The sequence below is a fragment of the Gambusia affinis genome, linkage group LG05, assembly GCF_019740435.1.
Source record: "Gambusia affinis linkage group LG05, SWU_Gaff_1.0, whole genome shotgun sequence".
Classification (NCBI taxonomy): domain Eukaryota; kingdom Metazoa; phylum Chordata; class Actinopteri; order Cyprinodontiformes; family Poeciliidae; genus Gambusia; species Gambusia affinis.
Genome location: NC_057872.1, coordinates 22319525 through 22332563, shown reverse-complemented (window position 1 = coordinate 22332563; position 13039 = coordinate 22319525). Strand labels below are relative to the sequence as shown.

General features: G+C 37.4%; 2 protein-coding genes across 7 annotated transcripts in view; both read right to left on the bottom strand.

Annotated features, from left to right (window-relative positions):
* The window catches only part of crppa (CDP-L-ribitol pyrophosphorylase A), an 85920-nt gene extending 81370 nt beyond the window's left edge, over positions 1 to 4550 (bottom strand). For 5 of the 6 annotated variants that reach the window (XM_044116281.1, XM_044116284.1, XM_044116282.1 and 2 more), the window contains exons 1-2: positions 4151 to 4535; positions 1140 to 1413 (exon numbers count right to left, since the gene is read on the bottom strand). In XM_044116281.1, the coding sequence (XP_043972216.1) occupies positions 1140 to 1413; positions 4151 to 4401 (525 nt within the window). In that variant the 5' untranslated portion in view covers positions 4402 to 4535. Of the gene's footprint in view, positions 1 to 1139; positions 1414 to 4150 lie in introns of all 6 variants that reach the window. The other variant, XM_044116280.1, reaches the window with a different exon arrangement.
* Positions 4551 to 7076: 2526 nt separating this feature from the next.
* Positions 7077 to 10051, bottom strand: sostdc1a (sclerostin domain containing 1a). The gene is made up of 2 exons (XM_044116279.1): positions 9670 to 10051; positions 7077 to 8029 (listed from the first exon to the last, which is right to left on the bottom strand). The coding sequence occupies exons 1-2, from the start codon at positions 9881 to 9883 to the stop codon at positions 7584 to 7586; spliced, it is 660 nt and encodes a 219-aa protein (XP_043972214.1). The 5' UTR covers positions 9884 to 10051; the 3' UTR covers positions 7077 to 7583.
* Positions 10052 to 13039: the final 2988 nt, after the last annotated feature.

Below are 13039 nucleotides of genomic sequence, written 5' to 3'. Positions count from 1 at the left end.
GAAACAGGTAAAAGATTAGGCTCAAGTCCCAGGGTTTCTGCAGGTTTCACAAACTCAAATTAACACTTTTAAGATCATTTTAAGAAGCTTAAGAAATGTGTCGTGATAGGAATTAAAAAAAAAGAAATCAGTAAATTGCCATAATGCTCCAGGTTGGTAATACAAAATTAGAACTTCGCCGTGAGAGACGCAAAAACCTTGCTAGCTTCCTAGTTAGCTAGCAAGAGTGCACAGATTAGCACCTGGTTACTGGTAGCTTCATTTGTCTTGAGTCGCAGAATGCAATAAAAATGTCTGTGTGCGATTCAAACTTGTGTCTGGCCGAAAAGTCCAGCAAGACAAAAGAGAAAAAAATACATAAAACCTACAGCCATCATTTACGACCTGTGATTAATGTATCTAAGGACAACTTACTTTTTAAAATGAATCTAACACCTTTTAAGACTTTAGAAGTGCTGACACCCTGCTTTCCCATGTAATGTCTGAATCTGGGACAGCTAATCACTGCGGATTTGTTTCCACTTGTTTCTGCAATTGACCCTTTCTGGTTTTCAGCTCAAGGCTCAATAGTAGATGAAGTTTGAGCTCCAGTCAGGATTTAATTTAGCTTGCACAGCTCTCTCCAAGCGTGAGGAAGTCAGAGTGGCTTTCAGGGTTGTTTCTCCATTTGCACAGGGATTACATTGAGTCTCTGCACTGTTTGTCCCTTGGAAAAATGAAATTTACTGACATCATCAGTTTTCCATTTGCTGAGCCTTGAACACAGAACAATCATCTGACTAATAAATCCAAGCTTCCAATAAACACTCAAATTAGGTCCATGCAGATGGACGTGTGGATGAAATCTTATTCATTTTTTTTTATTTTCCTCCTAATTTAATCTGTATAGCGGTGGGGATATGGACTTAAAGTTTTATCCTTTTTTCAGATTCCTACATGAATAATTTCTGCACTTTTATAATAATCCTGACAATATGAACAGTTCTAGGGGTTTTTAAACATTAATTGGAATTTATTGTGACAATGATAAATCAAAATCTTACCCTGGTAATACATTTTTTTTACAATAAATCATAAACAATACAATAAATACCCATCCAAAAGTCTGTATTTATTAAATTAACTTTTTCTGCACTCACTCCTTGCTCCTTGGCAGCCATCGCTATCTTGTGCAGGAAGTCCTCGTCCACAAACGGGCGGACAGCGTCGTGTATGATGACCACCTTGGGTTTGTGGGCCGCCGGCCTCCGCTGCTCCCCCAGAGCTGCGACTCCATTGCAGATGGACCTGTGACGAGTTGAGCCGCCGGGTGCCACTAGGACCTTCTGGTGCTGGAACCGTTGGATGATGTCCATCATCAAGCCAATGTTTTCCTTCGCAACAACAACCACAATGGTTTGGATCCACGACACCCTTCAAGAATGAAGCAAATGAAAAAGGATAGAAGGAGGCACAGAACAAATCCAGCTACACAGCAGCTGGATCTGAGTAACTGCCTTTTGCTACAGCAGGGGTGTCCAAACTTTTTGTCATATGGGGCAAAATTAATAAGTCAGAAGAACTTGCGGGCCAGAAAAATGTGTTTTTTCCTTCTGAATAAAAAAACTAAGTCGCATTAACATGATTAAATAAATAAAGTAATGAGATTTTTTTATTATTCCTCACTAAAGGAAAAACATCCAGTCTTCAATTTTTTTATGTCTGGATTAAAAAATAGGTCAATTCTGAAAAAAAAATTTTTTTCTTTGAAAACCCATCCTACATTTAGCAAATTCTAATAAATTAATGGAAATGTTGAGTTAAAGTCACAAGAGAGATGTGGCGCTTGCAGGATAAAATAAACATCCTGGTTATTTAAAGACTCAAAATAAATTATGAGTTTCACTTCATCATTTATTTTCTAGTGAGTAAAACTGTCCTTGAGCCAAACGAAATGTAAGTTTATTCCGTGAACACGGCAAGAGTATTAAAGTGCTAAATTTGCAAAAATAAATATAAAAAAGTCTGTAAAATGAGCTTGAAAAAACTACAAAATGTATTAATTTCATTGTAGCCAGTATTTCCAAATTTAAGTTATGATCATTTTGCACAAATTAAAAATAAAAAGGCTTAATTTAAATCAATCATTTGTGCTTGGGGGGTTAAAATTGCATCATTCTTAACTCACTCAGTCAGGGGCCGCAAATAAAATCAGTCCAAGGGCCGCAAAAGGCCTGGACAAACTGTGCAGCCAAAATATGAACTCTAGGATGGATTGGTGGCATCTGGTCCGATACTGGATCTGATCTGTTCCATCATCTACAAACTATGCTACATTCATATGAAACTATGCGGACACTTAGGGTTCAGATTGGATTTTTTTAACGCCATCATTTCACCGTGATCCTGACTTTTCTCCTCAGAAAGTTGATCACTGAATCAGTTTTATAATGCCTCTTTCCTATAACTCGCTTCATGACAAGTAAGCAACAATCAACAGGTAAATAGGACTCATCTGATCAACACCAGTTGTTGCTTTAATAGTTTTTATCATCAGCCAGGGATTGAGATGCAATGTAAACATCCTCTGTTTCATTTCATTTCATTTCCCCTGAAAAGTGTTGAAAATATGACCGCCTGTCTGCCAAAGACAAAAACTTATATATTCCACCAGCAAGCATTAGAGTTAATGTTCTCTTACTTTAAATCAATCTACATTGGCTCTTTAATTTACAATGTTGATGTTTTTTAAATTACTTTCGGCGAAACCACTGCTAAATTTCATTCAAACAACAACCCTTTGCTTTTGTTTCGTTTATAACACTATATGGTTCTGCTTTAATCAAAGTATCCCCCCCCAGCAGTTATGTGACTAATAAAAGCCATCCAAAACAGGACACTTCAGCCAAGGCACGATCAAAGCATCCTGAAACACACAAAACAAGCCACTTACGTTTCTTGTAAAAGGTAATCCTTGAATAAAACAAACTCCTTCCATGCAAACACACACCCTGGAGTACTTCCTGACAAACCTAACAATGCCATGGTTAAACATGCCAGGATGTGAGGGGGGAAAAAAAACTTCAAAGTCCGATCAGAAAATACTGGAGATTTCTCGTAACACGGTCTATTTATGTTGACAACATTAATAATGAAAAAACTGCAATCTTGCTATCGTTATTAAACTGAAGTACTTTCTGCATGGTTAGTATGTAAAATCAAAATTATTTATTATTTGTACTCATTTTAAACCAGAATTGGCCACCTGTCCAGTAGTCTTTTTATGTTTAGGCAGGCTTTAAAAATGACTGAAAATTAAAACTCTCGGCTCAAGGTTTTCAACCAAATACACGCACTATTTTATATTCTGGTTGCTGTAGTAATTTTATTCTGACAACTAAAAATATTAGCTGGTCAACACATGCCTTTTTTTTTTATATGATTTTTTATTTTCTAACTTCTGAATAAAGGTTTATATGGTCTATAAGGTCATGTGTGATATTGGTACTGCTCATTTGAGAAGATAGGTTGCTTTGTACAAACATAAGATGTAATTCCCAAAATATTGTCAAAAGTGTTTCTTTTCAAACAACTTCATACATTTTCTATCTTTAGGTGACTTTCGTTTAACACAACAATGATTCTTAACATTGTTCTTGTCATCAGTGACACACTAAAGCCTGTTAGTATCTGCAGAACCTACTTGCATCTATGATGCAGCCACCAATAGGAAAAACAGAATTTTAATATTTCTCAATCAACATAATCTTGATCATCAGTTGTCTGTGCTCATTAATTTTATTGTGATACCCAGACAAAATGGATGGAATGGACCTTTTTTTCTGGTACTTTCAGTGACATTTTAATATATTCTCCCTGTATCACCAGGGAATGCTGGGAAAAGAAAAAAAGATATTTTGATTTTGGAAAGACAAAGGATTTGTATATTTGGTCTCAATAATTTTCCTAATTCCTTATGGATTCTGATTGATTTGTGAATGGTTGCAGAAAATAATAAATGCAGTTTGAGATGTTGGGGGTGGAACATTTTTTTTTAGCCCCTGGGCCTTACATCTAGTAAAACCATCCCTGTCAAAGAGGTAACTATATTTCCAACAGTTTTCTTTGTGTTTTATAACTAAAAGGGATTTATCGTAATTTATTTTCCTACCTCTCAAAGGACTCTACAGTGTAGCTTATGAGCGGTCTACCCAGAAACGGACAGAACTGTTTTGGTGTTTGCAGTCCGGTTCTCTCTCCGGTGCCGCCGGCCGGAAGAACCACCGACACCGGGAAGTCCACGCAGAGTCCCGCCTTAAGGTGGTCGCTCTTCCGGGCTTCGCCTGTTGGGAAAACCCGGGGATAAGCGGGCCTGTCCTGTTCACTGTCATCACTCTGCATATAAACGGGACTGACCTCCATCTGTTTACGGTTGGAGGTGTAAAAGGGGTGTCAAAGGAGGTTTCTCCAAAACCTGCACATTCCTGACCGACGGGCAGGATGTCTGGCACTGAGGTAGCGTGGATGGAGAAGCTGCGAATATAACCGCGATGTGAAGCTAACGCTGCAATGGTAGTACTTCCGCTCTAACCTTTCAAAATAAGACAATGTGCATTTCGGATTAAAGGCCTGGAGAACGAAAAAAGATTAAGCATAGATTATAAGAAACGATAAAATTCGTTTTATTTATGGATAATATTGGAAAATTGTATGTATTATTTTGGGCCTGAATAATGGAGAAGACTTGAGCACAGATCACATAAAACACCTACGTTTATTTTAATTATTTGTGGATAATATTGGCAAATTTAATGTATTTGCATGTACTTTAGCAAAAAAATTACCAAAGCAAAAAACAAAGACAAACAAACCAACAAACAAACAAGCTAAACTAAGCTAATTGTTAAAATCTTTTAAAAATGTTACAAAATTTATGACAGTTAATCATGTTTGAGCTCTCTACCCATAGTTAATTCAGAAAAGTAACTATTGGGATAGATTATTATTATTATTATTATTATTATTATTATTATTATTATTATTATTATTATTATTATTATTATTATTATTATTATTGCTAATTAAATTAATACATGTATTGCAATTAGAGAATTCAATCTTGTGAATTTACATAGTGCCTGAAGTTACCTTACTTTACTTTACTTTATTTTGAAAATCCTATCCCGGTTTACCAATTCAACTTGACAGATATTTATCAGCAAATCCGCAGCTGTTCCCCCAGTGCACCAAATATCTCCAAATAGATATTTTAAGTAGCAAATTTCCAGGCACAGTGGTTTTTGCAAGACAAAATCCAACAGAAATATATCGGAAATTGCTTAATGCATTAAGTTTTATTGTTTATGTTGACATAGTACATTTCTATTTACTTTGTGTAAAAAGTACATCCTGCTTCAGTTTTTGGATTTTGAGTCAGAACATATTAAATATGATCAACCATAATCTGAAACTATTTAAATCTAAAGTGTACATCAGATTCCACACAAGCATTATTTAGCCACTTTTTTTACAGTCTCATTGATTTTATTTTTTGCACATGCAAATAAAAACTAAAAATAAAATGGTAAACAAAGGCATCGCACAAAATACAAAAAACAGAGAACACCTTAAGTTACTAAAACTCTTTCTGATTAGCTTCTGTGTGGTCCAGCTACAGCTTTTCAATCCAGTTCAATCAGCCCTATTGCAACACATTGTTTCAATTTTTCAGTCATCTGTTGTAAATATGCTGCTGTGTGTTGAAACAATGTCCTGTTGATGACCTAGTGTGGGCTTCAGCTATTGGACAGATAGCTTCATATTTGACTCTGGAATACTTTGATAAACAGAGGAGGACATGGTTGGCTTAATGACTGCAATGTGTCCATGTTTTGTGGCTAGAAGACAAACCCATATCATCACCTTTCTGTTTCAGGCCTGACAGCTGATGTCTGGTGTTTGTGCTGATTTCCTGACTTTGATTTTAGCTAAACACTTTGCTGTGCATTATGCTCATGCATTTTGTTTTTATACATTGTTCCAGATGTTTTGTGGCTCATTCAGATTCAACCTTGTTCTCGCTTTCTTTCTCCTGACATTTTTGTCCAGGTTTTCTCTAAATATACAGTGATGAATTTTAATATTAAATGTGTTGAGGCCAGGGCTGCACAGTGGTGCAGTTGGTAGAGCTGTTGCCTTGCAGCAAGAAGGTCCTGGGTTTGATTCCCGGCCCGGTGTCTTTCTGCATGGAGTTTGCATGTTCTCCCTGTGCATGGTGGGTTCTCTCCGGGTTCTCCGGCTTCCTCCCACAGTCCAAAAACATGACTGTCAGGTTAACTGGTCTCTCTAATTTCTCCCTAGGTGTGAGTGTGTGTGTGAATGGTTGTTTGTCTTGTATGTCTTTGTGTTGCCCTGCAACAGACTGGCGACCTGTCCAGGGTGAACCCGCCTCTCGCCTGGAACGCAGCTGGAGAGGAACCAGCAACCCTCCTGACCCCATTAGGGACAAGGGTGAACAGAAAACGGATGGATGGATGGATGGATGGTGTTCAGGCCATAGAAGGTGTATTTTAAGCTTTTTGAGTTTCTTAACTGTTAACTTTAGAGTGAATTTCAAAATACACCAATTTGCCTACTAATCTCTTGCTCCATTTTCCCCAAATTTTTGAACAAAACACCAAGATACTTATGCTCTCCCACTTAGCACAGGACCTCACCAAGACAAGTGTCTTGAAAGCTTTGCACTGAAACTCATTATATAAGGATGAATTTCAAGTTGTTTGGACATTATAAAATTTTTCAGATTGATGGACAACCACAGTTGCTTCACTAGACTTATTGCTGATATCTTTCCAAATAAATGCCATTGGGATACAGTGCTTTTTGTCAACCTGGCATCCATCAAACATTTTGATTATGTCCTGATGGCTAAAACCAGGGATCTGAAGGAGGGGCTGTTTTTTTAAGTCAATAATTGTACAAACTGTTGGTTGAAATCTTGATTAAACTGATTTCATCTAACCGTTTGTACAATGTGTTAGGGTGTAAGGTCTCACGTCTACAAAAGGCTTTAAAGCTTTTAACTATATGAAACAACATGTGATCAATTGTTAGATTTATTTTGCACAAAGTAAAGACAAGAGTGAAGATTTGCAGGTGCTAAACAAATGAATTCACCAGATATATTGCAACAAAAAATATATTACATCAAACATCATATTTCTTAAAGAGTAAAATCTTATAAACACAGCCATATTTCAAAATGAGAGTAGGGATTTCATATATGTACAGCTATTTACAGTTAATGTTTTAAAGATGTTTGGGTGTTTTCCCACTAGTTTGATGCAGATCTCCATAGAATATGCACAGCCCATATGGGATAATGTGTTCTACTACATGGAACTCTCCAGACTGTACAATCCACTTTTGTTCACATTTTTTAAATCAAAAATCTTTGGGAATCCACTTTGAAGTCTCCAAATTAGCTACCTGACTTTGCATGAGTCAGATGAAAGTCACAGAAAGATAATCCACAACTTCCAAAGGTCAAAAGGAGAAACATCCCGAAGATTATTTTTAGAGTCAATCTGAAGACGTTACAGACTTTAGGATTCAGTCTCATGCCAGTTCTCCCTCAGCCGGGTCTTTCCCAGCCTCTTCTTGCTCTTGGATTTGTGTCTGTGGAGGACCGACGGCTGCAGCACGGATTGGTCCTCGAACTTGCCGCCAGACTCGTTGTGTTGCCTCGAGAACCTCTTGCACTTGCAGGAGGTCACCACGGTGATCTTGTACGTTCTCGTGGTGCCGTCCTGGCACTGCAGCTGGATGCGCTGGGTGCGGGTTTTGTCGTTGACGCAGCGCCAGTCGTGGCTGCTGCTCCGGCGGGCCCAGAACTTCCTGCCGCGGGACGCGCCGATCCAGTTCTCCAGCATCTGAGCTGGGAGACACTCTCCTGCGCACACCAGCTCCTTGATGGGGTTGACGCTGGTGCAGTGGCCGTCTGAGATGTACTTTGTAGACCTCAACTCTCTGCAGCCAATCTGACTCCTATCTGTGGGTGAACAGAAAGGACCATTTTTACAGCTATAGATATTTTTAAACAATTCAAACACTCCCCCTTTAGGATTTCTGACTCCAGTTTTCTCCCATTACATTGGCTGGGAATCCATTTGAAGCTTCTGGCAAGAAACATGAAGACAAGGATGCAAGTCAATAGCATCTCAACCTTTCTTCCTTAACTTATAATTACAGCATGGTGACAAAAAGAGAAAATTCATGGATTAGCAGGAGGAATGCACCTTTGCAGGCAGGCAGCTTTTACTCCTGCAGGCTATGAAAACTGTCCCCCCCTGCTCTCCCCTCCATGGCTGTAACCCAATTCCTGCTCCATTCATGCATCTCCATACACCTCTGTGACAGCATTGGATGAATGGAGCTAGGATGAGCTCTGTCTTCCTGTCTCTTACTTACACTCCCTCCACCCCCAAACATCCCCATCCATCAGGGTCTCATACCAGGAGAGCCGCAGGGCAACAATGATGCAAGGAGAAAACCTCATCCATCTGAACTGCAGCCATCTATAGCATACTAATACACTGATGTCTGCCTTTTTATGATTCAATTTATACATGTAAAATTAGAAAACTAAAATCTGTAGTTTTCAAGACAATATTCTTCTTATTATTATTGTTTGTTATGCTAATTTTACTTTATGTTTACCTTAATTTTACTACTCTTATGATTGAGATACATTTAGATATTCAAACGTCTATTGGAACATGCTCATTTGTGTTTGGTTATGCACAAGAGGTGCAAAAGTAAATTTTGATTTAGTGAGATAAAAGGTGATCTTTTGGCACCAGCAACAGACACAGATGTCTGCTGTGTTACTCTGTAATGCTTATTTTTGTAGGCTTAATTTTGACACTTTAGTCAAACAAAACATTGCTTCTTCCTCAGGATTTAAATAAATCAGTCAGAAATGCAGCATATATTTTGATTTTTAATGTAATCTGATGTGAATATCAATGGGTGTTTATAAAAAGTTACTGCAAATGTTATTGTTTATGTTGATTGTTTTGCAACTTTTTCTAGCATGCATAATTATAAAATTTGTCACATTGAGTAACCGATATTTAAAGGAGTGATGGTGGCACTAATTCACTCAGGTTAACAAAATAGTTGTTTTATATGTAAACGATTGTATTAAAACAAATTAGACAATCAGGAATATAATTTAAGAAGCTTTGGCCTCTTCATATGAACGTTTTGTTTGATTATTATTATTGTTGTTATTAATGGTTTTGTTTTCTTCCATTTGACTTTTTACAGTTTTGAAAGAAAGATTTCATTTTATTACTGTTTCAGATGGAAAAGAGCACAAATATTGTGACATAACATGGATGAAAGTGTTTGTACACCCTTTGAGTTATGCTTCTGTATCAAGCTTTGATTAATTCAATATTTCGCTTTTTTGGCCACTACCGAAATATTGAATTTCGGTAGCGGACAAAAACTGTAGTCAAGTGAGAGTAGCACTACTTAGACATTCAACAGTAATAAGTAACCAAGAGCTCTGAATTGTCATATGTTAGATTAATTAATGTTGTGCATAAAAATCAGGCATTATTACAGAACGTAGGAGTTGCAGTAAAGCAGTAACAGAGCAGAGCATCCTTCCTGTCCACTCACCGACTCGCTCCTGCGCAGCCGCACCGCCGCCCTGTCCTCGCCCTCCGGTGCGCGCGCGGTTCAGGGACTCGTTGCTCTGCAGCTCCGCGGCCGGAGCGGGGCTCACGTGCGAGAACACCCGCTCCGTGGCGTCATTTTCCACGGCCTGGCAGCTCCTCAGGAGGACACAGAGCAGGAGGAGGGAGCGACACGACGCGTGGGCGTGGAGGCGCATGGCTGCTTCTCTCTCTCTCTCTCTCTTTTTTTTTTTTAAATGACAAGCTGAGAGAAGCAGACAAGTGTCCTGATGCTGGATGAGCGGCTGAGTGCGAGGAGAGCGGTTTTAAATGCGACCCGGCCCGCCTCGCGCTCTGGCAGCTGCTCAGGTATGTCTGCTTCTGGAGGATCTGATTGGTCGCCATGCATCACCGCTGGTCTCAAACCTCGCCCACTTGTTTAATTTTAGTCTTAAGAACCTGAAATTCACCCCGTATGCTGAGGAAGAGGGGTCTGTCTTCCACTATGAATATTTGTTGTTGCTTTCCACAAATAATCATGCATAGTACTACTTCAACTTGTACTGAAGTAAAAGTAAACAGTAGCCATCCAAAAAAATACTCAAGTAAGAGTAAAACAATTTGGTAAAAACAAACAACCAAACAAAAAACTACTGTTATTTAAATAACATGATTATAAAATAACAAAATAAGACACACACACACAAAAAAAAAATATTTGTTTCAGCTTACTTTAACAAAGCCTTTCCAAAACTTTAGGAAATCCTTCTAGACCTTATATAGATATACATTTTAGGCCAAAACTAACTGTTGCTTATAACTGTTCATCATTGCAAATGCCTAATTAAATAATGTGATGTAAATAATGCCAAATTTATTTTTAATTGTGAGAATTTTTAGGGTCCTTCAGGTAACCTCTACACTGGAAAATATCAAATCGAGAAAAAGGGAACAAAATCAGACGGCATGTTATCATAATTTGGCTAGTGTCAACAGTTTAAAGAGCAGCACAGAAAATAATATTTGGAGAAGGGACAATCCTGCCATTCATTCTCTCTGCCTGTTTAAAGCACATCTATGCATTGAAATCCCTTTACAAAGCACAGAGGTTTCTAGCTGATCAAAAGCATCCTCCTTTGCTGCCTTTGAACTCTTACCCTCAGGTAGAATGCATCGCCACCCATCTCTTTTCAAAAAATAGGACAAAACAGTCTTTCATTGCAAAAGCAATCCATTTGTAATGCAAACATTTGTAAGAAGACAGGTTTTAGATTTCTCTTTATGGTCTAGCAGGCCTATACATTAATTTTTTTCTTCTTGTGCTGCTTCTTTATGAGTTGATTTGTATTTATTATTCTATTTCCTTCCAGAAATGAAAAAAATACTCTGGTGCATTACTGAGTGCAGTTGTAGTGGATCTGATTCTTGATGTGAGGACCAGTTTTCACTCTTTGCACTCCAATTTTCCACAACTTTTTATTATTTGGTACCTTCCTACTTCCGTTTTATCCTACCCTTTCACTTAACTTAGCTGTGCTTATTGTGACTGCACAGAGATATCAGAGGTTGTTTCAGTTCAATCGTTTCGATGACTATTGGAACTTTGCCTCTATTTCCACATTGAAACCTTGGGACCCATCTTTAAAAATGCTTTGAACTTCTTGTTTTAGTAGTTCAAACACCAGATATATCTTAAAATGCATTAATGCGTTAACCGTCTAAACACTTCCATATCTCTGCTTTTGGAGTTACAGCCAATCAGCATCAAGGAAAATAAATACTTCTGGACTGACTGGCTTGCAAAAGCCAACCAATAGTGTGTCAAGTATTGTTGCGTCTTGGCATTTTAACTTTCCAAGCTGCATTTATTCTCAAATATTTCAGATCTTCTAAATTATATTATTCAGAAATAAGCAATAGAAAACACAGTAGTGTGACTAAATTTCATGAACACTCCTGATGAAGTAGCACTTTGGGCAAAGTGCCTTGGTGTCCAGGAGAAAAACTCTTGACTCTTGACTGATATCTATTTTTTTTCTATATATGCAACTTATTCGGTGGCATTAAACACACATAATATAGTTATTCTAATAAAAAGAATGATTTGGATTAGATTAAACTTCTGCTTGTGCGATTTGATGCTGTGTTTAGAAGAACTAAACTCAGTCATTCTAACCTTGATATGCTAAAAGTTATTAATGTTTTGCTCACAGCACAGCTCTCTAAGTAAAGAGTTATCCCAGATGAAAAACGCAAACAGATAAACCTTTTTTTTTATTAAAAAATAACAGCAAAGGTTTTGATATAGATCAAAATGACATTCCAAAAGTGTCTTAATATTGTCTCTCTTTTTTTGGCAGCTGGTATAACAAATCCATTTCTTGGAAATGTTTAGTTTTTGTTTTATTTGAAATGGTTTTGTTAAAATCTGCAGCTGTGATACTGAAACAAACGCACTCTTGTTTCTGCTGACTTCTGCTGTTTTCAAGAGGTCATGAAAAATCCACGAATAATCAAATACTTTTGGTCTTTATGTCTCTTATGGCCTCAAAATAAATGCTATTTTAATAGCTTTTTATGTGAATGTTATTCCAAGACTTCTCTGATCAAAAAAGAATGAATTAAAATATGCTCTGACTAAAAGTACTGTTGTTTTACTGGAATAGTTGTTCGATATTTAGAGAATAAACTAAACACAGTAATCACTGCATGACTCTAAACCTCCAGTCCATGACAATATGCAAATATTTGGTTAATCTGACATCCTGTGAGAGTTTCAGGTCATTGGATTAGGAGCAGGTTATTGAATGTAGAGCCATCTAGTGGTTAAGGCTGGAATAACAACTTTAAAGTGAGTAGAGAAAACAACAGATACTGCTGAAAGACTTTCAAAAGGAAATTTACAATGGTTGATTTTTTTTTTTTAACTTAGATAAGATAAGATAAGATATTTCATGAACATCTTATGTTAAATCCTGCTGACGGGAAAGAGAACCGTTGGGTAAAAAAGGATAAAAGAAAGAAGAATAATAGGACTGCAGGAAGGACGGAAAAAGGGGCAAAATTACAGAAAGGAGCAAAACATTAAAGGACAAAAGCATTTACAGAGAAGTGGGGTGAGGGTGACGAATTAAAATGCACAGGAAGAAAAGTTTTAACAAAAGAGATGAAAGGACACAGCTAATTACAATGTTTAAAAATAGAAAACAATAAAGACTATTGTGTTGTACTCTCCCACTTCCTAAGTCTTAGTTCCAACAACAATTATGCCTCAAAATAGCGACTTAGTGAAGATCAAAAGGTCTCACTACACCTTGACCTGAACAAAAATGGAAAACAATGTTCGAACAAAACCTGTTTTACTGATGAAAAGA